We start from the raw sequence: 27,182 nt of genomic DNA on the forward strand, positions 1-27,182 counted from the left end.
TGCGCTTAAATTGCCTTCTCCCACAGTCCATATCCTTATTGGAGCGCTGCGATGTTTTCGGCAGTAATGAGGAACACGCCTCTGTGTGCGTCCATGGGATTTGGCTCATTCATATTTCTCCGCTCTTCGTGTGTTTGTTTCTTGTGTTATCTGAAAAAGGACGATTAGTTTAAGCCTGAGTAATCAATCCGCAGCACTTTCTATTGACTACTTTGTGCAAGTTTCTATGACACGTGCCACATTTCTTTGATTTGGTGACAGTTCCTCGGAGTGCAATTTGAAGCAAGTCCTCATGCATAAGCAACACACGCCGCTGTGCCTTCCCAAGTGACCCATTTGAGCATCTTCTGGTCTGGTGCTCCCATCAGCAGGAAAACCTTATTTATGCCCCCAAAGGGAAGCGAAACCACCACGGTCGAAATAGAAAATCTCTTTTACACCCCACTGTCCACCAACAATATCACGGTACTCCTGGATTCAGAGAGAAAACTGGTCACCAAAGGTTCCTTTTCAGCATTGCCGTAGCTCGCAGGCTCTCCCTGCGAGGCGGCTACAGGATGTGTCGAGTTGGCTGTAACAGCCCACTGACGATTCCACCACTATTTCATGCTTCCGCAGTGCTTTGTCCTCTTGAAACGTTGTGCTCAGGCTCACTTTTAATCATCGTCTCGGCCTGGCGGGTCTGTGAAAAACACGGAGAGTGAAGTGGTCCCTACAGCTTCAGGGCGGCCGTCTCTAAAAAAAAAAAAAAGTACAAACAGTAGTTTGCTTCCCATAAAAGATCAAATGTGGATAAACAGATGTGTTGACGTACAGTTAGTTAAGCCTGTCATCCAAAAGAGTTAACTTGTTTGCAAGGTTGATTGTACACATTCAAATCCCCGCTCAGTCATCAGACCTAAGAGCAAAAAGGACGGCTTTAGTGAATGAGTTTTAAGTGCTGTAATTTAAATCAATGGGGCTGCGCTGTCTGGTACAAGTGTGTCTTTGGGCGTTGTACGGTTCAGCAAACTCAAGTGCTAAATGTGCTCACCGTTCAAACAAGTAAAAATGCAAAAGTTGTCTCTTTAATATCATGGCTTTTTAGCTGCAGGCCAGGATCACAGTTTTTCCAGCTCAGTGCTTCGTGTAATCATCTGGCCTCCTCTGGTGAAATGACGGAGGAAAGCTTTAAAATAGACGAGCAAAAGAACAGGAACGTATGGCGAGCGCTGCCGCGCATTACATTTTCAAGTAGGTTCCTTTTAACCAGGGATGGTGGAGGAGACAGATTATTCCTGCCTGCAGGAGAGAGTTGGATCGGCCCTCAGCGTTACAATTACCTTCTTCTCTCTCAGCGGTTACGGTGCTGGGCTGAAAGTAATTACTTTGGCGAATATTTACATTTTGGTCCTTTTTTTTTGCCCTTGCCACTATAGATACTCAATTTTTTTTCCCTGCAATTTATTTAAGCATAATTTCATCTGACAGATTTGTCTGCATATGAGAGCCGGGTAAGACATGCTAAATATCAGCAACCATCTGATCACTCTGACTGCTGTGAAGGAACGCTGATTCTTCATGGACTCGTATGGAGTTGTGCTACAAAGTGCAGACGCTCCTTTTGAATGAGGAGAAATGATCTATAGATGGTAAAATTGGTAAACGAGCTAGTGTGGTAGGTGCAACTATCACATTGTACGTAGGTTATTTGCCTATTGGCACAGTGTGTATTTCATACACTTTGCTAAACATGGATTGAGAAATGAGAACAATGTCCCCCCCCCCGACGTCTTGCTTTACTACTGCATTCATTCACAAACTCGTGTGTGTCTCCACGCGTGTCTCGCTGAAAGACATCGCACATGCCTGTGGCTCCACGCGCAGATGCACCACGCTCACATATGCTGGGAACGACACAGCTGAGAGGGAGTGTGGGAGACTGAAGGGATTCCTGAGCGGGAGGTTGGCAGTTGTTTGTTTGCGCTCCTCTTCTTTGACCTTGCCTGACCTCGAAGAAAGCAGAGCAAAGGGTTTTGAAATGATACACAGTGGATGGAGTCTGATGTAAGCCTCATTTTGTTATTATTGATCTATTTTTTAGTTCATCGCATAGCAGTTATAAACGCAGGTTGTCCAAATGAATAAAACATATAACAGATCTAGTCATTGAAGTCTTTGTATTTTTGAAAGGAAACTATTCATGTAGTCTAAATATTCTGTTTCTGCTTTCCGTGCCACTGCTGCTCTCTGTTTAAATCTTAATAATAAATCCCACTTGGTGGAGTGGGTTTGAGTAATAAAAGCGCCCTGGACCTCTGCTGAGTTTTTAACGCATCATTTTCCTTTAAGGAAAGGACTTGGGGCCGTTAGTGTCTCTTGGTGATTTGTAAAGAGCAGCTGAGCCTAACAATGAACACACATATGATGCCTACACAGGTATTTATGGGTCGACAGAGTAATTGGATTGTTTTGTTTTTGAAGTCTCAAACTGTTTTCATTTTATTTGCATTTGTCTTTATCAAACAGCTTAAGTGATGAATGTATTATCAATGTATTTTCTGTTGAGTGATTTACTAATTCCTCCCACACTGTTGTAAATTCAAAGGTTAAACCCTAACCCTAGTGCTCACTCATAGAGATTTGGCAGATATAAAAGATATAAAATTGCTAAAGATAGTGATTACATGTGTTATTTAATAATAAATCGGATCGGGTTGTTACTGTGAGTCAAATACAGATAAAACATATTTAATAGACTGAAGTGTGACTGCTTTGTTCAATCTAATTCAATTCAAATTAGATTCAACTAATAAGGTAGAATTCATGCAGTGTGGAGACAGATTGTGTGCTGCAACACATATAAATCATGCATATACATAAGCACGGTTTCAGTAAGTGATTAAGTTCAAGCAGAGAGGCAGAACAGTGGATCAGTTATTATATGTTTCCGCTATGTAACAAGTGAGCAATAGAAAGTGCCCAGATATAAGAGAGTAAAGCACAAGGCACAGGCAAATAAACATCCTCCAGCCAGCCAATTATTTTCTGTATGAGGACATCTGAAATCGCATTATCATGGTTGGGGAAATTGCTTGTTTTTTTTAATGCCATATCTGGACTTTTTTATTGACTTCCTAACACAGCCTCTCAGCCACAGCATGCCTGAATGAGACCTGGGGCCCGCGTGCATCTCGTGTTCACACGTTAAGAGAAATTCAAACCGATATGCCGGCAATTACCAGTCCTCGAGTGACATCATACTCCAAAAGAAGGGGCGTTCGGGTGAGGGGTGGGAGGTGTGCTTGGCGAGAGGGGGAGGGGAGTTCAAAAGACGTAAGGAAGCGAGAGAAGGAGAGTGAACGCACAGCTCTTTCTAACAGGCTATCACAGGCTAATTTCCCTTGAGCTTGTCTTAAAGGAACGATTCTAGTCTCTCCCATGGGAGTGTTTACACCTTCACACTCAGACACACACACACACACACTTCCACACCTTGAAAGCAACTGCTTTTCTGTTTTTTCCTTCTGTTTTGTTCTGTTGCTTCAGAGCAGTCACAAGGGCAAGGCTGCTCTCAAAAGGTGCAGGTGCGTCACTGGAAATGTGTTGGTGTGTGGACTTGTGTGAGTGTTGTTTATTCCAAAGTCCCAGCTAGCAGTAAACGCTCCACCGCCATTGCCATGACAACAGCCCAGTAACAACAGGGAGACAACACCCATCTCAACCTTCCCAACCCCCATCAGTCGCGTGTTTGCAAGAGGCTACGTGTGTGTGTGTGTGTTTTTGTGTGCGCATGCCTGATTACTTGCATATTTGATAGTGTGCATTTAAGCAAAATAAGTGTGTGTGTGTGTGTGTGCGTGCGTCAGTGACAGAGAGTGTGTCCATTAGGGAGTGTCCCAGCAGGTACTGTCTGTGTCTCCGAATGATGGACACTGCTCTAATAGCTCTGCCTGTGAGCCTCTGTGGGGAGTGGTCACACACAGACAAACACTTACACACAGACATACACACACTTATACACGCACACACCCACACATACACGCTACGTCGCTGCCTCTCTATGAATGGAATTGATACCTCAGCTGCACTCTCCCACTGTCTGCCTCAGCCAGCCAAATGTTCAGCTCGCTTCTCAACCTCCGGGAAGAGATGACATCATCGCTGGCCAATAGCATCACAGCTCTAGGGCGTGCTTCTTTTTTAACGGTCTGCATGATCAAGGGTGAAAAGGAAGCTTGTGTGCGTGCGTGTGTGTCTGCGTATGCAGGGTGGTAGTAGGTAGATTAAATAGATTGATTAGCAGGTGTGGCTGCTTGTTGGGATCAAACTGTTCCTCGTTTCCATATCCTCGTATACCCTCATCCCTCCTCCATCTTTCTTCCTTCAACACTTTTTGCCTGTTTCTTTAATTTTCATTGTCTGGCTACCTTTTTCCGTCTCTCTTGCTTCCTGCCCTGTGCCTTCGCACTTTCAACATGCATCATCATCATCATCATCGTCATTTTTGTGCAAGTGATGTGCTTGGTGTCAAGTTCCAAGGCCAGTTTATTTTTTGTACTGTGACTCGGCAAGAACGATGGCCGCGTGTGAACTGACACGGCGGGCAATGAGGTGACACTGGGACTTTGGCTACGGATATTTTTGTTCATGATACACTGTCCCACTGTGACCTTTCATTTAAAGTGAGTGTTTACATCCAGACATGCACAAGCAAGTTTACAAGGCAGTAAATCCCCCATTTGATCTCAACTGGGCTTTAAGTTGAGCCTAATCCTTTAGCACATACAATGAAATTGAATTTTTTTGTATAATAAAGCATAACAATCTGTGGTTGTGTGTCCGAGAGAGACCATGTTTGCATTTACATTCTACTTGGCTCTGTCTCAGCCATCAAAGCTGATTAATCCTCTGCTGTCAGTCATTGATTAATTAATTGGATGCCGTGTCACCATATGTGCTTGTACCCATGGTAACAAGACTGCAGCTTAGGCTCCTTCATTGGAGTTTAAAAGTAATAATAGCATTTAAAGGGTAATTATGTCTTAGTAAAAAAGACAATACATGTTATGTATTTTGAGAACACAATCTGAGCTACCTTTTTTTAATTATCAAAACAATTACTCTCGCATATAAATTGCTCCATGTTATAGCAGTCCTATTAGAATCATATGTCAATACAGATCTACATTTTTAATTTTACGCAACCATCTTCTTCTTCATTTGGTCTCTATGATGCTTGTCCTTCAACTGCTGCCTCCTCCATTTTGCTCCATTTCCTGCATTGGAGAAAAGCATTGTGGGTTTGTGTTGTTTCCCTTCACCCCTGTCACCTGGAGAGGGATGGTACTAGTATGGATGGTAATCTTGCTGGCTTAAGGTTAATTGGGTGTATGTCTGTGTGTGTGTGTGTCTGTGTGCGTACATCAGCTGTGTTGGTTGTAATATATCTTTCAAATCGTGTGTGTGTGTGTGTGTGTGTGTGTGTGTGTGTGTGTGTGTGTGTGTGTGTGTGTGCGGGTGGTTAGTATTGATGCTTCCTTAGACCTTCCATCCATCAGTGTGCTGACCTTTTACCCCAAAGAGCCTGTGAATTAGCCATTAATGGTTCAGCCCGGGGAAGATGGGACGCCAGCGAGTGGCACAGCCCCGAGGGGTAACAGTTTGCGAGTGGTGTCTGTGAAAAGACACCTAGAGGGCTAAAAGTGTTTGTTGTTCGACAGAGAGAATATGCGGCTTTGACGTGCAGTGATCAGCATATTTGTAACAACGAGGTCTCATTTAAAAAGTGGCTTCTGGAGTTTGCTGACAGCCATGATTCTCCCGGCCCTCTGAGCTGCCAAAATGAAATGTTCCATTTGGATTCTGAGGCGAGTGAATTCACTGCCCCGAGCATCTCTCAGCCGTCCCAGCTGGTCCAGCTTGTCATTAGCAACTAATGGCTCCTTTTTTTTCAATTACAGACAAAAGGAGGACTCTCTTTACTGTGACTGAAATGCATGTAAAATCAGACGATCAGAAACGATGTCCTCGCGTCATAGGTATATACAGATTTGTGAATATTACTAGTGTGTGTGTGTGTGTGTGTGTGTGTGTGTGTGTGTGTACACATTTTAAAAGATTGCTTTTCATACATTCCCCATTTGCATCCCGAGTGTCTCTCTCTTTGTCTCTGATTCACTGATGGAACAAGGTGATGCTGTTGTTTTACATCAACACCGACTCACACGCGCACACAACCACACACCCACGCCGACAGAGCGGCTGAGTGGATCGGTGGGGGGAGAGTGCACAGCGAGAGGAATGATGCGATACGCGGTTGAGAGATGGCAGGTTACATGGGGAGGCAGGCGGGGAGGGATGGAACTGACAGTGGGCGGCTATGATTAACTTGAGGAGAGAAGGAAGAAAAGGAGACTTTGAGTGAAAAAGTAAATGAAAGGAGGAGGGAATAGACAAACGGTAATGGAGTGAGTTGCAGGGATAATAAAGTACATGAGATGAGAAGCACAGATGAGCCGTGATGCTTGAGAGAGAGAGAAAAAAAAAGAAAGGAAGGTGGAAACGAGACAACTGGCCTCCGCTGCATTTAGATCCTTCTTTCTAAGAACAAGACAAGTTCGGGGGAACATGAGAAAACGTATTCAACCCTCCAGTGCTTCCCTTAAGAATGGAAAGCGGAGAATTCTGAGAAAAATAGCTGGGAGAACGAAGCGGAGAAGTTAAGGAAAGCCATTAGTCGGACGCGTGTGTACGTACGAGCGGCCCATAGATTGCACCAAGAAAGTCAAAGGCAAGCAGGTCGAAATGCAGTGATTGAACAGCAAAGCCTCAATTCGCTTTGATTACTTTTGAGCTTTAGCCGGGCAAGATGGACGCGGTCGATTCAGCTGTGCCAGTCAAGGTTTAATAATCATTTTGAAAGAAAACCGTTTTGAAAGAGTTTCTACGTGATCCAGATTCTAACACAGTGCCGGGGATTTATTGCGAACCAGCCAAGTGGGGCATATAAATGACTACATTTCATATTTTAAAGGTTTTTAAAAGTGGGTCCCTGTATTATTAGTATACACAGTGGTACCAAAGTTCAGCCAGGAAGCAAAACACACAGAAGAACACAATGCCACAGTGACGGTGTCTTAATCGTTAGCTGTTATATCATAGATGACACATTCATTGCCAAATCCTTTGTGATTCGCTGTGTAAGTTCCTGTGGTGAGTGATGCTACAGTGAAGAACACTGAGGCCTGGAAACATGACCTCTAAACCTCCCAATCCTTTCAGCCCTGTTGGCAGTCACCACGCTGTAGTGCGTGTAAATTTAAAAGCGTGAGTCACTGTGAGGGAGAAAAAGCAAAAAGCTGTGTGACAGAGCGGGCCGCTCATGCTATTGTTGTAGGTTTACTGTCGCGTTCAAATTCATTTTGGGTTGAGATCTTCGATGTGCTGTCTTTTAAATAAAAGCTGAATCATGCTTTGGGGCGCTGCATGACCAATCAACATCAACAGAAAAACTACTAACAGAACCACAGGAGGAGATCCCACTCCCACGATGGGACACGGTGATGGCTGCTCCCGACCAGCCATGTTTTCCCCTTCGGTGCACATCGCTGCACATGGCAGAGCAGGTCCCACACGGGGCACGTTAACCTCTCCCCGTCTCCCACACACACACACACACACACACGCACATCCATACGGTTCTCCTCAGGGAAACCCCAGCTGGGGCATGCAGAGTATGGAGTAGCCATGGCAACGGCAGCTATAGGTGTGGCATTGCTGAGTTGACAGTAATGCGGGCGGGGTGTGAGTATCTGTGCGTGTGGGTGTCTCATTTTATGTGTAGTTGTGTGGCATCTGGTGTTTATTCTGGAGAATTCTGGTTTTGTTTGACGGACATTTATCCTTCCGCCTCATTACTGCAACAGTATTTTCATTTTACAGCGTATTGACATACTTTGCTTGTCTCTCTGCCACATCAATTCTTCCATGCAGTAGTCGTGCAAATTGTAAGTGAATCTAAGTGAGGGTTTCCAGCTGTGAAACATTGAATTGTGATGTCTTTGCTTTCAGGCAGAATAAATGACACAGTACGAGTCCCCGTAATGTATCAAGGGATCGTTCTTTAGTTCCAGTTACGTGGCACAACGACACATACAGGGAGGAAGAGAGCGCATAAACACGGGGTGGAAGGAGCGGTGCGTAGTTTAAACAAACACGGGACTTTCATTTAAAAATAACCAAAAGTAAATGTTCATTTTACACTAGATTTGTTTATAAAGTAAAGTTGTTGATACAAACCAAGGTCTTTTTTTCTGCAGAAGCAGTTTTTACCTAAACTAAGCATTTGTTTCTATTTATTGTGCGTTCCTTCAAACGGGCTATTAAGCTAGTTTGAAACCTACTTTTGGTTGAGAAACGCCTTGTGGTTGGCAGACAAGTTATTTTTTAATTTCACCGACGCAATGTGTTGCCACATTGCAGAAGTATTAAACTCACTGATTGAATTAGGTTCATGCAAGTTATCTGATTTCATCCACAGAGAAGTCTAATTGAATCTGTCTAATCTCTAATCAGTATTTATACGGTACTCTGGGTGACATCAACGCTCCCACCGGTTTTAACGCCTTATCGGGACCGTGCCCGTGCGTGTGCGTGTGTGTGTGTGTGTGTGTGTGTGTGTTGAACAGAGAAAGCTTGGGTCAGGAGGCGATGGAGGGATGTGCAGTTTTGAGTGACACTCCACAGTAAATAATCATTTAAATCTTCTCTGCCTTCGGGTGTGTGTGTGTGTGCATCAGAATGACATGTGTATGTATATCTGTCTGCGTATGGGTTTCTCTGTCTGTTCGCATTTGAGGGGAGATAGAAGTTGTTTTTTGCTATTGTGAAATCTTTTTGCTTTTCTCTCTGTGTCGCCGTCAGTGCTGTCATGAAAACTCATGTAAAAATATTGATACAATTCATTTCAATGTAGCTTTGTGTATACAAGCAATACTATTACACACAATAACACTCCAACAATCCAGAACAGAAACATTGAAGGAGGACATCCAGCCGCCCCTTTAGGCCGCTGATTGTCGGTGTACATCTATTTGTGATGGCATACACACACACACACACACACACACACACACACACGCGCTCTCAGTAGTGGTCTTTTCATCTGATGCTGATAGATGTTGCTCAGCAGGTTGATTGATGGAAATAGAGAGAGGAAAATGCTCCAGTAGGCCTTTGAGCCATGAACAAAAAGCATCAAAAGAAGTGAACCACAGAGGAAAAATTAAAATACGAATGGTTGAGAGACACAGAGGACACAAGATGAGAGGTTTGGTTCTTGGAGGCAGAAACTTGCATAAAATGTAAGCACTGTTCTTTTTTTCTTCTTCTTAGGTGTCAAACCAGCATCACATAATGATGGACACAATGGCCGGCCGTAGCTGTGTTCAATATATAAAGCACAGTTCACCCATATGACTCGTAACCTGTGATGGGTGAGCTGACATGCACCAGGAGCTGTGGCTCACACAGCGCTGCGCTGCAGAGGATGATTCTTACTGACATTTTGGGTGCAGCTGCTTTCATTTATACTTCAGCACGCCTTAGGTGGGGGCGGGACTAACCCCCTCCCAGCACCCCCCTTTTCACTAGCCGAGTCTTCTTGCTGTCCGGCCGCCATAATTCAGATGAGAGGAGGGATGAGTTGATAGAAATGTTGATATGCTCATCAAGGTGACTTTTGCCTGTCAGAGCAATTAAGCTTCATGAGCCGACATGAGTTAATTAAGGACTTTATTTTCCTGGGGTTGTATTTTTTAGGCTACATCTGATTAGTGGAGGTTTGAACTGCAGAGGACTATGCGTACCAGAAACACTGCCGAGTCCCGGGCACATTTTCATTCATTTTTGAAAAGTACAGGTTTGTTCCTGTCATTCTCATAGAGAAAATTGAGAGAACAGAGTTGAAAGAAGCCAGAAGATAAAAAGATAGCGCTGATGGAGAAGTGTAACTGCAGAGCACACAGCGGGGGTAGCGTTGAGGAGCCCTGCAGTGAAGAGCAGCACTGTGCTTCCTGCAGGCTCAGTGGGAGTGGAGCTGTATGTCATATCCTGTCTGTCCGCTGTCACTCAATCTTGGGGTTCTATTCTCTGACAGCTCACATCAATCATATATATATATATATATATATATATATACATATATCAGTTTCCGTAGGGTGCATCCAGCTGCACTCCCCGTGTGTTTGTAGGACACACACATTGCTAACGACAGTAGAAGGTCATTGTTTTCAGTGTCGTATCCTCTGGCCGTCTCTCCACCAGTCATCACGAGCTAGGCTGCCTCTCCGATGCTGTTTGATCACATGAGACATCGGCCCACGTGTGACAAGAGCTTGTGTTCAAGAAACCGCATGGACTCCATACTGCAAAAGATATGAATGGCCCTTTATCTCAGGGTCTAGGACGACACTGTTCTTACTTACAGCCAAAGCTTTGATTTCTCATCGTAAAAAATAGTTTGTCCCAACAGGTGGGAGTCTTTTTTTTTTTCTTTTTTCATTTCCTTACGCGTAAATCAATTAGGATTTTGTTCTTGAGGTTCTGTCAGGGTGGATGATGTGAAGCCGTGTGTTGTGTGGGCTCCACAAGCCGCTGATTAATGAAATGATTCCCATCATTTTCACCATAGAAGTCTCTGTGCCTCTCGCTGCCCTCGACGTCACGTGAATAACTTCAGTATTATGTAAAAGTTTAAGGAAGTTTAAGGAAGTACGACATGTTTCGTTTTGTGCGTATTGTGCATCGATGTGAAACTAATAATAAAAAGTAATGGGTCAAGGACATTCACATCTATTTGATGGGATTGCAGCTTGTTATACTGCCGTTGCTCAGGATGACATCAAACCGAACACGCTGTTGAGCTTTCTTTATTTCATCATCGCAAAAGCAGTTTCATTAGCTGTAGTTCAATGTTATTCCCACCTTGCTAAGAAAAGAATCCAGGGTAAATAAAAAAGGTGTAATGTTACCAGCACTCCTCTCTAATGCTCGTATCGTTTTACAGTGAGTTAAAGACTATTATACCCGTGTGAACCGGTGTGAATGTAACAGTGGAAATCAGGCCGGAGGGCACAGAGGGATTATAACCGTCTGGAGAGGGGTGATATTGGTCACGCACATACACATTAGCTCATATAGTGTGTGTGTGTGTGTGTGTGTGTGTGTGTGAGTGAGAGAAATAGGAGATAGGAGGATTCAAGGGTCCTAATGCCATAATCCTAGTCTCTATCTCAAAAGAAAAAAAGAGGATACATAGAGTTGTAGCGGGCGAGAGGAAGCGAAAGGGATCGCAGGGATCCTCAAGACTTGGACCCCTGCCCTTTATGTACTTGTGTTTGTTTGTACATACATGTGTGTATGTGTGCGTGCCTGTGTACATACATGTGCGTGCGTATGTGTGTGTTTTTGTCGTGTCTCTAACCCCAAATCCACCCACCTACCTCCCCCCACTGTCACCACCACGGCCGCTCGGGGCGTTACCATGACAACGGGGTTACAGGCTAGCCTAGGAACTGAAAAGGGAAGACGATGCATCCTGACATGAGCTTAGATCTAAGTGCTGTTGAAAAGGCATTCCTCTCCTTTGTTGGTGCTTCTTCTGTTGGAATGTGTTCCTCTCATCTTCCTTTGTATCCATGCTGGTAATTGAGACTCTCCTCCCTGCAGGTTCTTATACTTGCCAACAAATATCATCCGTTTCATTTCTCATTCATGCCTTCACTCCTGGAGTTGTTTGTTTTCAGTCACATCCCTACAAATTGTTCAAGGTTCTTCCCTTTGTGCTCCTTCCACAATAATTAGCAAACTAAGTAGTTCAACCAGAAGCGGCAGCATGCTGATTTGTGCCAGACATAACACTCTACCTCCCACTGCGTTGTGCATCGTAAATACCTGTGGCTGTACATGTTTGACTTTAATTGAACCGAACCACATCGCTTTTAGTTGAATCTGGCTCTAGTGACGTTTGCAGAATCAAATAATGTCAATTTTTCTCCTTTTTTATGTTATAACTGCAAACCCTGCACACAGAATGCAAGGAATACAGAAAGCATGGAAAATGAACAAAGAGATTACCATATAAAATAACCAATTCATCTTGGAACAGACACCAGAACCAAACCACGGCCGCAGAACACACAAAATGTGCTCAAAAAGGCCTGTTCATGCATAATATATGTATAAATATGTGCATACATTTACAGTTTCTCCCCATTATCATCCCTTTCATTTATTTTCCCTTTCAGTCCATGTTCAATTTCATACTGATTTGGGGTGACGGCAGTGTCGATTGTCACTCGGAAAGGGTGTGGCGAAGTCATCCGACGACGTCGTATAATTAGCTCGCTGTGAGAAAAAGAGGCTCGATGGCATATTGGTGTAAATTAGTCGATGGTTCACACAGTGTTATTATCTACATCTCCACACATGCACAGACTCCACATAACCCCTGTAGCCTGTTCCCTGAGTCACCCCCCCCCGATCCCTTGCAGTACAGCCGCCATTATAATGAAAGTGTAAAGCGTGTAAGGCGTATAAGGCGTGTAAAGCATGTAAAGTGTAAGGTGTGTATACACTTACTTGTAGTGAGAGGGCTCTTGTCCTTACTATCCAAAAATAGAGCTTGATCCATTAACAGTCCCAACCATGTAGAAGACAGACTTGTGCTACCACGGCTACATGGATGCAAGGATACCCATACACACCCTGCATATGCACACACACACACACGCACACACCAATCACTTTTGCCTTTCTCCTCCCCCCCCCCCCCCCCAGGGGAAACAAAGTCCTGCATCAGCTGCTAAATTGCCCAAACTCTTCCAACTGCTAATGGACTACCTGTCTCCCTGCGTGCAGTGTCTGCCTCTCCGTCCACATTAATGAGTTTGTGTCTGTCTGCCCTGAGTGTCTTATGTCTGGACTTTATGTATTCTGGTTGTTTCGTCCATCTGTCTCTGACATGTCTGCTCCTGTGCCTCTTGGGTTCCTAAGTGTGTTGATCAGACATTCTGTGCTACCCTGTATGTAAGCTGGAAGCATCCACTCGTTGTAGAGGTAAAAGCTGTAGATAGGAGCGCAGCACTGAGAGTCCTACACTGTACTTTGTAGTTAGTGGCGTGGTAATATTATTTGTTTTAGCAGTAAAAGTAGCAGTTGAAGTCATACAATGAACAGAAGTATTTGTCATTAGCAGCAAAAGTAAAAAAAAGCAGGATATACATTGTAGTGTTAGGGGGGGAATAATTGGATACTATGAGCATTAGTAGAAATCCTTCCCCGGTATCCAACTAACCCTGTACATCGCTATAGCAGAAGTGATATAGATATGGATAGATAGATATATACAGTCAGTAGCTACTGCTATTACAGGAAGGCAAACTAACCAAATACGTCACTATGGAAACCAAGGACTAAGTGTAGTGCGGCTACAAGAGTTGCATTTAACGTAGTCATTGTAATAAGGATAATAAAATCCTACTGGTCTCTGGAGATGTTCCCCAATGAATTTTGTTTGTGTCGTTCCATTTTCTCACCCTTGAAATATTTCTCCAGGATATAATTGTATTCTATATTCTCACATTTTCTGTGCTCTCACACCTCTACTTCATATCTGTCACTCCCCCGCCCCTAAAAAGCCTCTCTCTCGTTTTAAGGGGTGGGTTTTTGCTATTGCAGCACAGTATTGATATTAACATCCGGCTGATTTAGAGAGAAGGCTGTGTGTGTGTGTGTGTGCGTGTGCGTGTGTGTGCGCGCGTGTGTGCGCGTTTAAAGTATGTGTGTTGGAAGCATACTTTCAATTTCCCTCATATGTCGAAATACAGTCAAGTTGATGTTGGGGTTGTTTTTTGTGTCCTTGTCAAATCGCTTCTGTATTGTCAATCCATTTTTTATCCCCCTTTCAATGTGTCCCCCCTGATGTCGGCCAATTTTTTGAACCGTATCATAAATAGAGCCCCTCTGACATTTCAATTTTCTCCATAACCCTTCATACACACATGCACACACACACACACACACAGATACATATTTATACACACCAAGTTCATTGTTGAGCATCAGTTCAGTGGCAGGCCTCGCCTGGGTTTCCAGGGAGACCAGGAAAAGCAATAACGGCACACTTGACCCCGCTGCCCTTTTATTGGCCTCTTCACGCATACACACACACACGTAGACTCACACACCTCAAATCTAATCTGGGAGAGAGTGAGACCCCGTGGCGGTATTCCTCCATCTCCCCCTGAGGACTGGAGAAGAGAGGTTGAAGAGAAGCAGGGAGGAGGAGGAGGAGGAGGAGGAAGTTAATAATTTCATCTTGCAGTGACCTGGAGACCATGAGATTGATTATTTGGCTCTTGTAGTCTCCTCATGTCACACACACTCATGCAGGAAGCTGGAAACACACACACACACACATAGATCATTAGAGTTTCCAATCCTCGCCCACACCCAGTTATATACTGTCTTTGCATCTGAGTGACACACATTTGGCAAAAGTCTGAAAACAACTTGCTGAAACTTTATGATGATTTACTTTGTTTTTTAAGTTTGAAAAGAGTGCAAAGGCGAGAAGGCAGGAGAAAACATGGAGTCTGAGAGCTAGAGGGAGGGAAAGGTTGAAGGAAAATATTATGAGGAACGACAGGGTAGCCTTAGTGACAAGGCTGTGTACTGTTTATTTTGGTCCCAGTCTCATTTCTCCTCATATTGGCAGAGTTGAAATGATTTTCTTTCTCTGTTTATTCCTGTGTGAATTTCTATTCGCTCCATTTTGAAGTTGTTTTTGTTTGTGTGTCCCCTGTTTGCCTCATCTAAGATCTCTGAACCCAATCTTTCCACAATCACCGGTTGTTGGGGGGTTGTCACGTGGCAGTCCCAGTGTGTGATAGCGCGTTTTTTTTCCCACTCACACAGTTCTTAGTAGATCACATAAAATCTTCAAACATTTTACTGCAATACATTTATTTACATAGATACTTTATTAATCCCCTTGGGAAATTCATGACATTTATTTTAGTTTATTTATTCATTTATTGTGCAAAGTCTGATTGGGAATTCAACCCAATGGTGGTGTCAATATCACCTTCGAAGCCCGAATGCTTGACGTTATTACTTCAGACACACAAGGCTTGAACATGTCGTGTATCTAAAGAAGCACAGAAACATGCAGTGGAATTGATTTCCATGTTTAACAGCCAAGATTTCCCCCATGAGTGCTTTTCCTTGTTGAAAATAGAAATGTGAAGCTTTTGATCCACACACACACACACACACACACACACACACACAGTGTGAATAAGTATTTGGCATGGTTATAGGCCATCCTGAGTGACCACACTCAAAAGCTAGAGCGAGGTCTCCACTGTACATAACAACAATAAGAGTGTACTTGTGACAATTTCTGCCTCTCAGTAATCAGGTCAGGGTCGATTGGAGTGTGTGTGTGTGTGTGTGTGTGTGAGAGAGAGTGAGATTACTTGTGTGGAAGTACACGGTGCTGCTTCCCTGTTGTGTGGCCTTCTGTAACACAGGTGTGTTTTTGTGAATGTCTGTATTTGCAACAATGCTCTGCTCTATCTAAACAGACACCCTTGTTGCTTTATGATATCTGATCTATGTTTATTTTGCATGGTATTGTAACTAATTTAGGTATAAATTAGATCATTATCTCTACGGGATACGTAGAGCTGTGTAGATCAGATATTTGGTCATTCACACATGAATGCACTGAAGGGCAACTTGTGAAGGCTCCTCGTGTTGTTAACTCACTCCCATTGATGCAGTGTCGTCCTCTTGTGTTTGTTCCACGCAGTTCTCCAAGGAAAAGTACCTGCTGGAGTCTCCCCCTGAAAAACTTCGTAAGGAGCTGGAGGAGGAGCTGAAACTGAGCGCTGCTGACATCCGGAGCCATGGCTGGTACCATGGACACATACCCAGAGAGGTACCACACCGTGGAAACTGTACTGTAGAGATTATACTGGTTGGATGTTTGAGAACAGATGGGTGCACAGATACAACATCCAAGGCAGTTAACCCTTGAGGTAATGTACCTCCTGTGCACATGATGGCCCCGCCCTACACACACACACACACACACACACACACACACACTCAACCAGCAATGTGCAGGCAATCCTACGAGCTGGAATGTTACATTCATCCTTTTTTGTATCAATGGAAAGTTAATCTGCAAATTTGTATCAAATTGAAACAATAATTCTGAATATCTGCTGCTTCTCTTTGTTTCATCTAATTTGTGAAATGAGTTTCAAACCAAAACTCATTTAGTTGTCTGTTTAGTTATAAAACCATTAGTTGTCAAGAAATATTACTATTTCATGAAAATATGAATAAAAGTTCAAATTCATGTTTCCCTCTCTCAGCCCCTGTGGCAGTGAAACAAATATTTCATGAAGACGTATTGATGCTATGATTTTTATTTCCCCAAAAAGTGCAAACACAATAGTATTCATGGTGGCTTTGATGTGGCTGTCAACCAATAGCATTTAGTTGAGTGATTACTTGGCCAATGTCTCTGGCACTGAAAGCACAATTTTAATTCCTAATACACAGAATGACACTGATTACAGAATCCCATCATCTGTCACAGCTCAGGAGGGGAAACTGCCCAACAGACAGCTGTGTGCGTCGCTGCTGTACGCTGTTAAGTGTTACAGCTGGTGACCGAGACACAGATACACACAGACACACACGCGCATGGCGTCCACATGTGGATGGTACCTCTGCTCTCTGTCTCCCTCACACACAAATAAACAGACTGATTCATATCAGCCATCTTTCCTATTTTAATTTACATAAAATATTCATGGTTTACCCCAGTGGAAACTTGGGGAAACCCCGAGCCTTCTGGGTACAACAACAATACTCAGAGATTAGACTTCACACACATTGTTGATGCTGTACATAAAGTCCATCCTTTTGTTTTTTTCATCCTTGTTGGTTCTTCTCCCTTTTCATAATGAAAGATTTCCGGTATGTGCACAAGGCGTTAAATGTATGGACCAATGTAGCTTTACTTTTAGATATATATTTAAATAGTTTTGTTCCAAATCAACAGTGTAAAACTGGATACATACTTAAATGAGCAGTCAAATTTGAAAAAGCATCTGAAAAGCTCATGAGAGAGATGACAGGAACCTGCACTTGGGTCAGTGATCTTTTGGTCTCTGTGTATGCTGCCCCCTGGTGGACTCTGAAGCACCTTGCTGTGCAGTGCTGAATATTTCATACCTAGTTTCCCCTGTAGAGTCATTTCAACACGTCACACCGTCAGCCCTCGTCATTCGTCTCTATGCCTGTAGACCTTTAAAGGGAACACTGCTCAGTTTGAAATATCTTTCTGTTTTCCTGCATGACTACAAAACACATCAATGTTTGCGATCTCTTCACACAGAGAAGAGACACATGACCGTGTTTGGAATGAGCAAGATGCCTAAAGCTGCTACATTTGCCATGAGTGGGAGCTTGCTTTTCTCGGGGTTCGATGTTTTGTCAATACATTCAAAATGACTTAACATTTTTTTTTAAGTGCTGAGCTCGATAAAATGTCTTCTTGGTCTTCTTGGAGCCACAGCTGCTGGAATGTGATCCATCATTGCCATTTCAAACTGTGCATAGCAAAAAACATTTTTTGGCAAGGAGAGAGACAGTTGCTTTTGTTCAGAGAAAAAGCAGTCCTAAGGCATTATTATGACTAATCATGATTCTATAACTTCAGAAACAAAACCAGTGAGCCAAGTGAGCTGCTAGCTCTTGAGCTGATGTTCCAATCTTAAGCATATTTTTGTTTCTCTGTCTAGGTGTCAGAGACTCTGGTTATACGTAATGGAGATTTCCTCGTGCGCGACTCTCTGACCAGCGTGGGTGACTACGTGCTGACCTGTCGGTGGGACAATGAGGTGCTGCACTTCAAGATCAGCAAAGTCCTGGTCAAATCCAGTGAGACCAAGGTGTGTATGAAAGCTTTGGCCCATCAGCACGCATCATCTCTTAACAAGTAGATTAACAAAAGATGAGTGTCTACTTAATCCAAAAAGATTAAAGAATTAAACCTTCATCAACATTGCATTCTCTTCATCAGCATTACATACATTGCAGGATGCATGCAAACCGGACCTACTACTTCATCATAACATTGTGCCTTGAACAACAAATGCTCTGCCATCTGTCATCGTGAGTTATGTCAATGTGCAGTTTTTGGGCGGAACAGCCACAAAAGCATGCTGGCTTGCATGCTGCAAAATGCGACCAAATGCAGTTGAACACCCTGGAATTCTGGGCATTTTCTGCATTTGACATCTGGTGCATTGAGGCATATTGAACCTTTTACCGGCTTCTCAAAGGCTACGGCCGTGTGAGTACTCCAGAAGGCTGGAAGCAGCGGCTGTTACTAATGCTATTAGTCCCACCTGTGTTTGACCTGTGAAATGTTCGCTCATGTGCTGCGTCTCGACTCAAAGAGTTCAACCTGGCCTTTTATAGACATTATAAGTGTTGCCCATGACCTCCTCCTCTTATCCCACACATCACGACCTAAATCCAAGTGACTTTTTAAATTTTTTGCGGGCCTACTTTCTCTCATGGACCTTAATGATGGAAGTTGTTACGAGCGTTGACCTGTCCGCCTCCGCATCTCGATTCCCACTATGCTCCGTCTGCAGAAATAACAATGTTATGAGAACAGTAGCATTTTGGACTTTTGAACTCCCTTTCCGGACTGCCTTCAAAAATACCAAAGTTGGAACAAAACAAAACAAACAAGGATGACATAACAAATGGTTTTGTTTCCACCTCCTCAGGTGCAGTACGTGTTGGAGTCCGACAGCTTCGACTCGGTCCAGGAGCTTGTGCGTTTTTACATCGGCCAGCGCAAACCGGTGTCCCAGTCCAGCGGGGTCCACATCTACTGCCCGGTCAGCAGGACGCTGCCGCTGCGCTACCTGGAGGCCACCTTCGCTCTGGCCGCCAGCAAGCAAAGCTCCGCCTACTCGCCATCCAGTCAGAGGGGAGCGTACATCAAGAGACGCAGCGTCACCATGAATGATGGGCTGACGATGGACAAGATGATATCCCACAGGTGGGCCGGGGGGGTCGTTTATTTATTTATTTTTAATATAAAGCCTTTTTTTGCAGTTTTCATGACATTTCCTTCTTGCTTTATGTTACATACATGATCAGTGACTCAGACAGTCCCAGTCCAGTTAAGACACCAGTGACACCTCCAGAACCAGAGCCGGAACCTGTGCCCAGCTGCAGGTTGTCTTCAGTGTGTGTGTGTGTGACACTGGTGTTGTGTTTGGTCACTAAACCAGCGCACTCCCTTCCCACACCCCTTAAGTCACCCCACTTCACAAACACCCGTAGCCCCCAAGACCCCTCCCCCAGTTACTGCATCCCACCCCCCCGAGTGAAGTCACAAAAGGACGTGTTACCTTTTCCGCTTCTTCGCTGGAATCCCCAAAGGTTTCATTCTTTATCGAATCTGCAAAAGAGGAGCAGACAAATGTTTGTACAGTGTGTTTACAATGGAAGAAAACTCCGGCCTCTTTGGGAGCGAGAAAAGGAGTTCAGCGATCTTTTGAAGAATGGAACAAAACCAAGAATAGCAGAAGGAGAATTGTGTGTAAAAAATATGTATTTGAGGCTGCTTTAGTTAAATATTCAAAATGTTGCAGTTAATCTCTTAAAAGAAGTCTTACCTCTACGTCACCTCTAAACGATCTGCTCCTGCTTTAAGGTCTGTTTTGTATTCCTGAATTGTCTGATTGCACCAACTTAAAAGTCACTTCTCTCAACCTGAAAGCCTTTGCACCTCTATCAACACTATCCCCGTCACCTGAAACCTATATTTGTGGCCCCCCCCTGAACGGCTCTCCTTTTATGAGGTTCTCTCCTCAGTTCCTTTACCGATGTTAAAGCCACACCCAAAGATTTTTAACACCCTAAAAACGCTCTGTGTTCAGCCCGTCGACAATCCACCACCATAAGGACGCCATGCGGAACTGTGCGATGAGCATGGACCAGATTCAGGAGTACCGGTGCCCCCTGTCACCTGTGGGGGAAACCCCACGGTCTCCCGCATACAGTGCCAGTAAGTGCTAGAGAGACAAAGGTTCTCTCCCATTCACTATCTTCTTTCTTCCATGAGAAATAGTGAGACTCTTTTCTCTTTCGTCAGTCACCAGGCAGAGAGCCCACTCGAGCGGGAGGGTCCTGGCTGTCGTCCCCCCCTCTCCCCAGATGCGGCGCTCCAGCGACCCTCAGCTCAGCCCCTCGGCCGGCGGCAACCCCGCGGAGCATCCCGCGCACGCCTCCCACTCGGCGCACTCGGCGCCCGGCCGCCATGCCGGCTGCCAGCCCCAGTCCTCAGAAACCGCAGGGAGCTACTGCGACCTCAGGCCGTGTCCCGCCGGGCCCCCCAAGCCCCCGAACAAGAGCTACGTGGAGCGACTGCGGGGGGAAGAAGGGCGGGCGGATGCAGCCAGGGTGGAAGGGGAGGGGATGTTCAGCGCCCCACAGGTGGAGACGGCGTCCTCGTTCAGGCCGTCCAGGTACACGCAGTGCAAACACACACACACACACACACACACACACACGGGATTAGGCTTCCAAATCCTGTCAATCATAAGACCTTTATCACATCGAATTTACATCACAAGGGCGGGAGTTGAGTGAGTCTTGCTTCTATTTTTTAACAGTAAGAGGATGATACAGTAGAGGGGAAGTAGAAAGCAAAGACATGTGTGAACTGATCGAGGGGATCGTACGCCGTACAAACTATTTGAATCTTACTTTCGGATGGAGTTTCCGACTTTCATTGTGTGCAACAATAAGCTCAATAAGCAGAACAGTTAAGAGTTTTGCTAAAAAAGAGCCAACAACAACTTAATATTTTCTATGTGCTGTGCTTTTATCTTCTTTTTGACTGGAAAATGATTCCAATGGACATAATTGGGATTACAGTGATCAAGTGTCACTTAGGCTGAAAGCCCACTTAAGGAATACCTGTCACGACCAAAGGAGAAATACAATGTGCAGAAATCTTTGTATTCAGTACCTTTTTTGTGGCTTGACTTTGGCTTGACCATTCATTTAAAATGATTCTTTTTCCACTGAAGGTTGCTCAAATGAAGCACACACCGAGTGAGAGCTCGTCACTGCAGCGGGATTCCTTTAAGATGCTCAGAATTTAAGGGTTGACATGCTCGCTGACTTTTTATCAGTGAGGGTTGGACGGCTACCATTTGTTAGTGTCTTGGTTCTGTTCTTTGGACCAGACGACTGGACCGCTGGATGAGCCTGCCTGCTTTAAAAAGCACTCTTCTCTTGCAGGTACGAGTCTTGCCTCATGCCTCCAGATAACAAGCCTCTTGAGATGTCGGTGCTGAAGAGAGTGAAGGAACTGCTGGCTGAGGTGGATGCAAGGACCGCGGCTGTACACATCACGAGGGCGGACTGCACGGTATGCAAAAGCACGCATCTGTATGCATGCAGTTCATATGCAAGCACACCACGGCTTGCACATGCATGCATAGAACATATTCACACATGCTGATGCATGCATGATCCCATATATCCAAAGCACAAGCAGCAAATGTCTTTATTATGGTTTTCTTTACTCTTGGACAGGTGGCTAGAATATTAGGGGTAACGTCAGAGCTGCAAAGGATGATGGGAGTGTCTTCGGGGTTGGAGTTACTCACACTACCGCATGGACACCAGCTAAGACTTGACCTGCTGGAGAGGTACAAGCGTGCTTTGTATTTCCTACTGTCTCCCTTCATACATCACTCCGTCACTACTTCATTATTCCTCTATTGATTAGCTGCTTGCTTCTGGTATTACCCTCCATCGCCGCCCGTCTCTTTCCTCCTCTGTTCTCATCTTCTAACACTTTACGGTCAGCCACAATGTGAATTTCCAGAGTGGCTTTTAAAATGGACTGCGACTCAACAACCTCTGTGATTCACTTTTATTGATGCATTATATTGATTAGCCCGTTCCTCTTTTTTTACCTCAGGTTCTACACCATGTCTATCATGATGGCGGTGGACCTGCTCGGTTGCACGGGAAGCACAGAGGAGAGGGCCGCCCTGCTCCACAAGACCATCCAGTTGGCAGCAGAGCTGAAAAGCAACCTGGGCAACATGTTTGGCTTTGCTGCAGTGATGAGAGCCCTTGAGCTGCCGCAGGTAAGAGCTCTACAAATACAAATGAAACAAGACAGATGCAAGTCACCGTCGTATGCAAAATATCCTCAATGGTTTCTTTTGATGTCATTCATGGCCACAGATTTCCCGCCTTGAGCAGACGTGGGTGACATTACGCCAGAGACACACAGAGGGCGCCATTCTGTATGAGAAAAAGTTAAAACCTTTCATGAAGAATATGAACGATGGAAAAGGTGAGACTCTAGTTTTAAACAGTCGTTATGTGTGTCATATTTCATTGAAATAACATGCAAACGTGGTTTATGTACAATTGTCAACTGAAAACTCCCCTGCGGACACAGAGTCGAATGCCCTGGCCAACACTTCGGTGCCCCACATAATCCCCATCCTGTCCTTATTGGAGCGGGGCATGGCGGTCGGGGAGGCGCTGGAGCCCTGGGAGAGTGCCGAGGTGGGAGTGGATGTGGTCATGTACCACCTGGAGGCAGCGCGTACCATGGCACATCACGGGGGGATCTACAGGACCAACACGGAGACCAAACTGCAGGGTAAGGCACCTTGTTTGTGTTGTGCACCGTCGCTTTATGTACGGTGATGTCGGCTCGTCAGCCTGTTGGATGGTGGCACTTCGGCCCGTCACCACATTGGTCCCTGATCCACTGACCTTTCCTTCTATATTTGAATGTTTTAAGAACTAATTTATTGATTTGCCATGAGATTTGGTACAAACCTTAAGTTAAAACGTTTTTCATTGTAATGAGCCTTTGCAATTTGGACAATTTTTATAATGTGTGTGTGTGTGTGTATATATATATATATTCAACTTTAGCTGTGTTATGTTGAATGCTTACCAAGAAATGCAGTTTGCTGTTGCTTACACACTAAACCAATGTAGACCAAACAACTACTAGCACCAGCATGTAAGCATTGCTATTGTGACCATGTTGACGTTAGTAGTTAGTATGTTAGTATGTAATCTGTGTAACTCAAAGCCCTCAAATACAAAAACAAAAAGATTCCGAGGGGTGCCAGCATGGCATTAGAAAAGGTTCATCTTCTCTTCAGCTTTTTACCCCCAAACTGTTTGGCTTGCGCTCATTAATACACCAATCAGCCATCTGCACTGACCTTTAGAAATTCAGAAAAATAAACCATTTTCTCTGGCATTTTGTTACATCTCATGATGTTAACGCATTGCTGTGTATAATGAATGTTTTCAGGATCACTGATTTGATGTAATGATTGTATGCGGTTACCACGTTAACTGTATTGACCTCTATTACCTCCCCAAATGACACTCCGTTTGAGGCCATTACTGAATTATTGAACAGTGTGCCAATAGCTATCTGCTCACATCTGTTTCTTGTTCTGTCTCGCTATCGATCAGCATGACTTCAGTCTGCTCTCCTCATCAATACTTCTATGAGCGGAAGTTAAGATCCTTACTTCACGCGGTTGTCAAAACTATTTCAGCCAAAGATGTCTATTTGTTCCAAAGCTATTTATATTTGATCTAAATGGTAATTTGATCATTGGATATTCATTCATTGCTTGCCTCGGCAGCAGTGTGATAGAATAATGATTCAACCTCGTATCGTGGTCTTCATCAATAAGTGGAACTGGCTCCAGGTGTCATCCCTTGATCTGGAGGGGGGGTGCATATGGGGGAAAAAGTGCTGATGAAGGTCCCGTGATGTGGTTGAAAAAGTAGTTAGTTCTTATATTGTGTTTATTGTTACAATGTCATTTACAAAGGGTAACTCCCATTCCCCCCCCCCCTGCAGGATTCCAGGAGCGAGCAGAAATACACGAGATCTTCCAGACCGAGTTCCAGATGCGTCTCCTGTGGGGCAGCCGTGGCTCTGAGGGCAGCCAGTCGGAGCGCTACGAGAAGTTCGACAAGGTTCTCACGGCTCTGTCGTATAAGCTAGAGCCTCCGGTGCGCCACAGCGAGCTATAGCGCCTGCCACCAACAGACCGACATCTGCAAAACACTCCGCTCAGTGGGCTGTGGTCTTGCTTTGCAAACGAAAAAAGGACGATGTGGAAGAGTCGGGGGGGGGGGGGGCGAAGAGGCAGCTAACAGAGCACGAGCAGTGGGACAAACCGAAAGGAAGGTTTGCACTCAATGCGTATTTCTCTTTCAGTGGAGCTCGTCCGGCTATGCGGAAAGCAAGATGAGGGGGGAGGTTGAGCCGCTCCTCCGCATGGTTGGAACAGTGACGTGTGTACAGTGCCCCCCCCCCCCCCTCCCCCCGAGGGCCAGACAGTGCTGCAGATTTAAAACTGCATTTCTATTTCTTTTGTTTCAAACAGCTGCTGTCCCAAACTGTAGCAGGACTCCAACAGTAACATGCATAGCTCATATAAAGATGTTTTGTCTGTGTGTGTGTTGCGTGTGCGTGTGTGTGTTGTGCGCGTGCGTGCGTGTGTGCGTGTTGGTTCGCATTCCTTCGTTTGTATGTGTCATTAACGCTTCATGTGTTTTTTCTTATTTTTATTTATTTGTTGCGGTCAAAGGACATATAAACATCACAGAGAGTGCTTCACCCAACTTATGAGAATCTGCCAGAGCTGATTCTGTGGGAACCATATTCATAAAACCTTGTTAAATGCATCACGCTGTCCCATTGAATCCTATTAATAATGTATGAGGCATGCATTAATAAATGTGTCAGAAATGGAACATTTGCAGAAGTTAATGCAGCAACTTCAGCGAGTCCTTAATGTTACCGAGGATAAAGCAACTGTTTCACTAAAATATCTGACCATGTGTTTCTAGTGCACATCATTTAGCTCAGAGGGGCACTAAGGGACTGAGGGAAAATAGGACTCTTTAGATTTAGTTTAAGCAATGTTTCACTTACTACTAAAACATGTTTAAGATGCAGAGATAGTTGAAATGGTCGGTGCATGAAGCTACAAATGTTAAACGAAGTAAAATGTTGCTCTAAACTTAATTTAAATGTATAACAACGTATCAAACTTGAGAAAATATGCAGGTAATAATAACAATGAAGATCTTTCAGGTCTGTATAATAATCAGAATTGATACCAAACAGAGAGGAATCTGTTATTTTTCTTATTTTTTTTTAAAACAATGATTAATAAAATAAGGACCACAGCCCTACTGCAGGGAAGGTCTTTTGATTGTATGGTTTGTGTTCCAGCAATAGAGCTATTTTTTTTCATAGCTATGAGATTTTGTTGTGGATGACTGTCAGTGTTAAATCATTCAGAGCCGGGGCCTGGGAAGTATTCAAAGACATTAAGGGCTGAGACCCCTGAGGTACACACACACCCTCTGACTGAACTCACGTTTTGCCTCCCACGTCAACTTCTCTCTGATGATACGAACCAAAGTAATGTCAGATATCAATCAATCAGAAATAATTCTAAAAATGCCCCTGCCTGGAAGTGTCGAATCTGAGATTCTTCACTGGGTGTTTGATTGTCCTGCTTTATAATCTGAGCCTCTATCAGATCATCAGGTGAGGAGCCATGGGCCAGTTCTCACTGTGGTCCAACAGGGGGCGATCTTTAGTTATCAAAACACTGAATCTTTCATTGTAATACAATACAATGTGGAGGTTGACACACCACAGGTATAGTGTGTTTGAAGACGATTATTATTTGATATGAAACCTACAGATTTAGGGTTGATATGCGATAACACAGATGATGAAAAGGTGATGACAGTGTTGGTGTGATGTCTTTTTATTCGTCCTCTGTTGACTGCTGTACAGGAATGCTCTGATACTCCTGCTTTTTATAATAGGACTGTGTGAGGTGAACGCGAAAAGCAAGAAAAATGTTTCAGGATTGATCTCACTTTTTTTTTTTACAAACTGTAAAAAGCAATTCACTGTTTTGTTTTTTTCGAATAAAATAATTGCTTGTGTGAAAGAGTTACGTTTTATTCTTAAAAACAAAAACTGTTTTACCGCTATCTTTTTATCTGTTTTTATGACTCATAATCATCAAATCCCATGAGACCTAAACCAAAAATTAAGTGATTCTGATAAAGTCGGACACTGCTTCTGTTATTTTTTTATTGGAAACACATTAATGTGCCACAATGTTGCAGCTGACGACATAAACATATTTACAGTGAAAACACATGAAATGTATAGCCAGATAAAAAAATGTTTGTTGTGTTAGAAAAGACACCACCACTGAATTCCCTTCAATGTACATGTATGTATTAGCAATACATAGGTCAGAATTGATGGTGTAAAACGTTTTATCTTGGTTTGCAATGCACACAAGTAACCAATAGGAGGCACCATTCCACTATCAAACCCAGATGGAGCCTTCTCTCACACACAGTTATCCCGAGAGCCGACTGCTATTATCAACATCCTGGTCCCTGGTCCAATTTAGGTGTCTGTGTCCTGCTCAGGGAAAACAACAACATCTTTGTCAGTCCACTAGACCACTTCTTGAAATCTTGCACCCTGCTGGTCACTTAAACTCTTCCATCTGTGTTAAAAATCACATGCATTTCAATCTGAAACTCATCTCATGTTAAAAAAAAAAAAGCCCTGCCATGGAACGAGCAGACGTTATGTGCGGAGCATCACACATTGTTTTGCAGACAAACCCATGGTGATGGCAATGGGAGACAGACAAAGACAGATGCACTGTGTGTGCACGTGTGTGTGTGCGTGTATCAGTGAATATGTGAGCTGGTCCGTATGTATTGGATTTTTGTGTTGCAGTTTTCCTTTTTTCTGTAACCTTGTGTGTATGTGTGCACAACACAGATGTTGCAGAAATACTGCTCTCGCTGCTGACTCCCCCCAGGAAGGAGGCGGCGGTGCAGCCTGGCAGCTGCTATGCAGAAGGGTTGGGCCCCAGTTTATTCCAGGTGAAAGATTACACGGCAAAAAAAAAATCAAAGTAGTATTGCTGCACTTGTGACATTAACAAAGCTGCGATGTAGAA

At 44.1% G+C, this 27,182-nt stretch overlaps 1 protein-coding gene across 4 annotated transcripts in view; it reads left to right on the forward strand.

Annotated features, from left to right (window-relative positions):
- The window catches only part of sh2d3ca (SH2 domain containing 3Ca), a 41,063-nt gene extending 15,646 nt beyond the window's left edge, over positions 1-25,417 (forward strand). For 3 of the 4 annotated variants that reach the window (XM_037484550.2, XM_037484552.2, XM_037484551.2), the window contains 12 exons: positions 15,857-15,985; positions 17,865-18,014; positions 18,864-19,141; positions 19,243-19,320; positions 20,028-20,155; positions 20,243-20,615; positions 21,397-21,526; positions 21,694-21,809; positions 22,085-22,256; positions 22,357-22,468; positions 22,577-22,783; positions 24,020-25,417. In XM_037484550.2, coding sequence (XP_037340447.2) covers positions 15,857-15,985; positions 17,865-18,014; positions 18,864-19,141; positions 19,243-19,320; positions 20,028-20,155; positions 20,243-20,615; positions 21,397-21,526; positions 21,694-21,809; positions 22,085-22,256; positions 22,357-22,468; positions 22,577-22,783; positions 24,020-24,195 — 2,049 coding nt within the window. In that variant the 3' untranslated portion in view covers positions 24,196-25,417. The remainder of the gene's footprint in view (positions 1-15,856; positions 15,986-17,864; positions 18,015-18,863; positions 19,142-19,242; positions 19,321-20,027; positions 20,156-20,242; positions 20,616-21,396; positions 21,527-21,693; positions 21,810-22,084; positions 22,257-22,356; positions 22,469-22,576; positions 22,784-24,019) is intronic. The other variant, XM_062558835.1, reaches the window with a different exon arrangement.
- Positions 25,418-27,182: the final 1,765 nt, after the last annotated feature.

The sequence above is a fragment of the Pungitius pungitius genome, chromosome 18 (assembly GCF_949316345.1).
Source record: "Pungitius pungitius chromosome 18, fPunPun2.1, whole genome shotgun sequence".
Taxonomy (NCBI): Eukaryota; Metazoa; Chordata; class Actinopteri; order Perciformes; family Gasterosteidae; genus Pungitius; species Pungitius pungitius.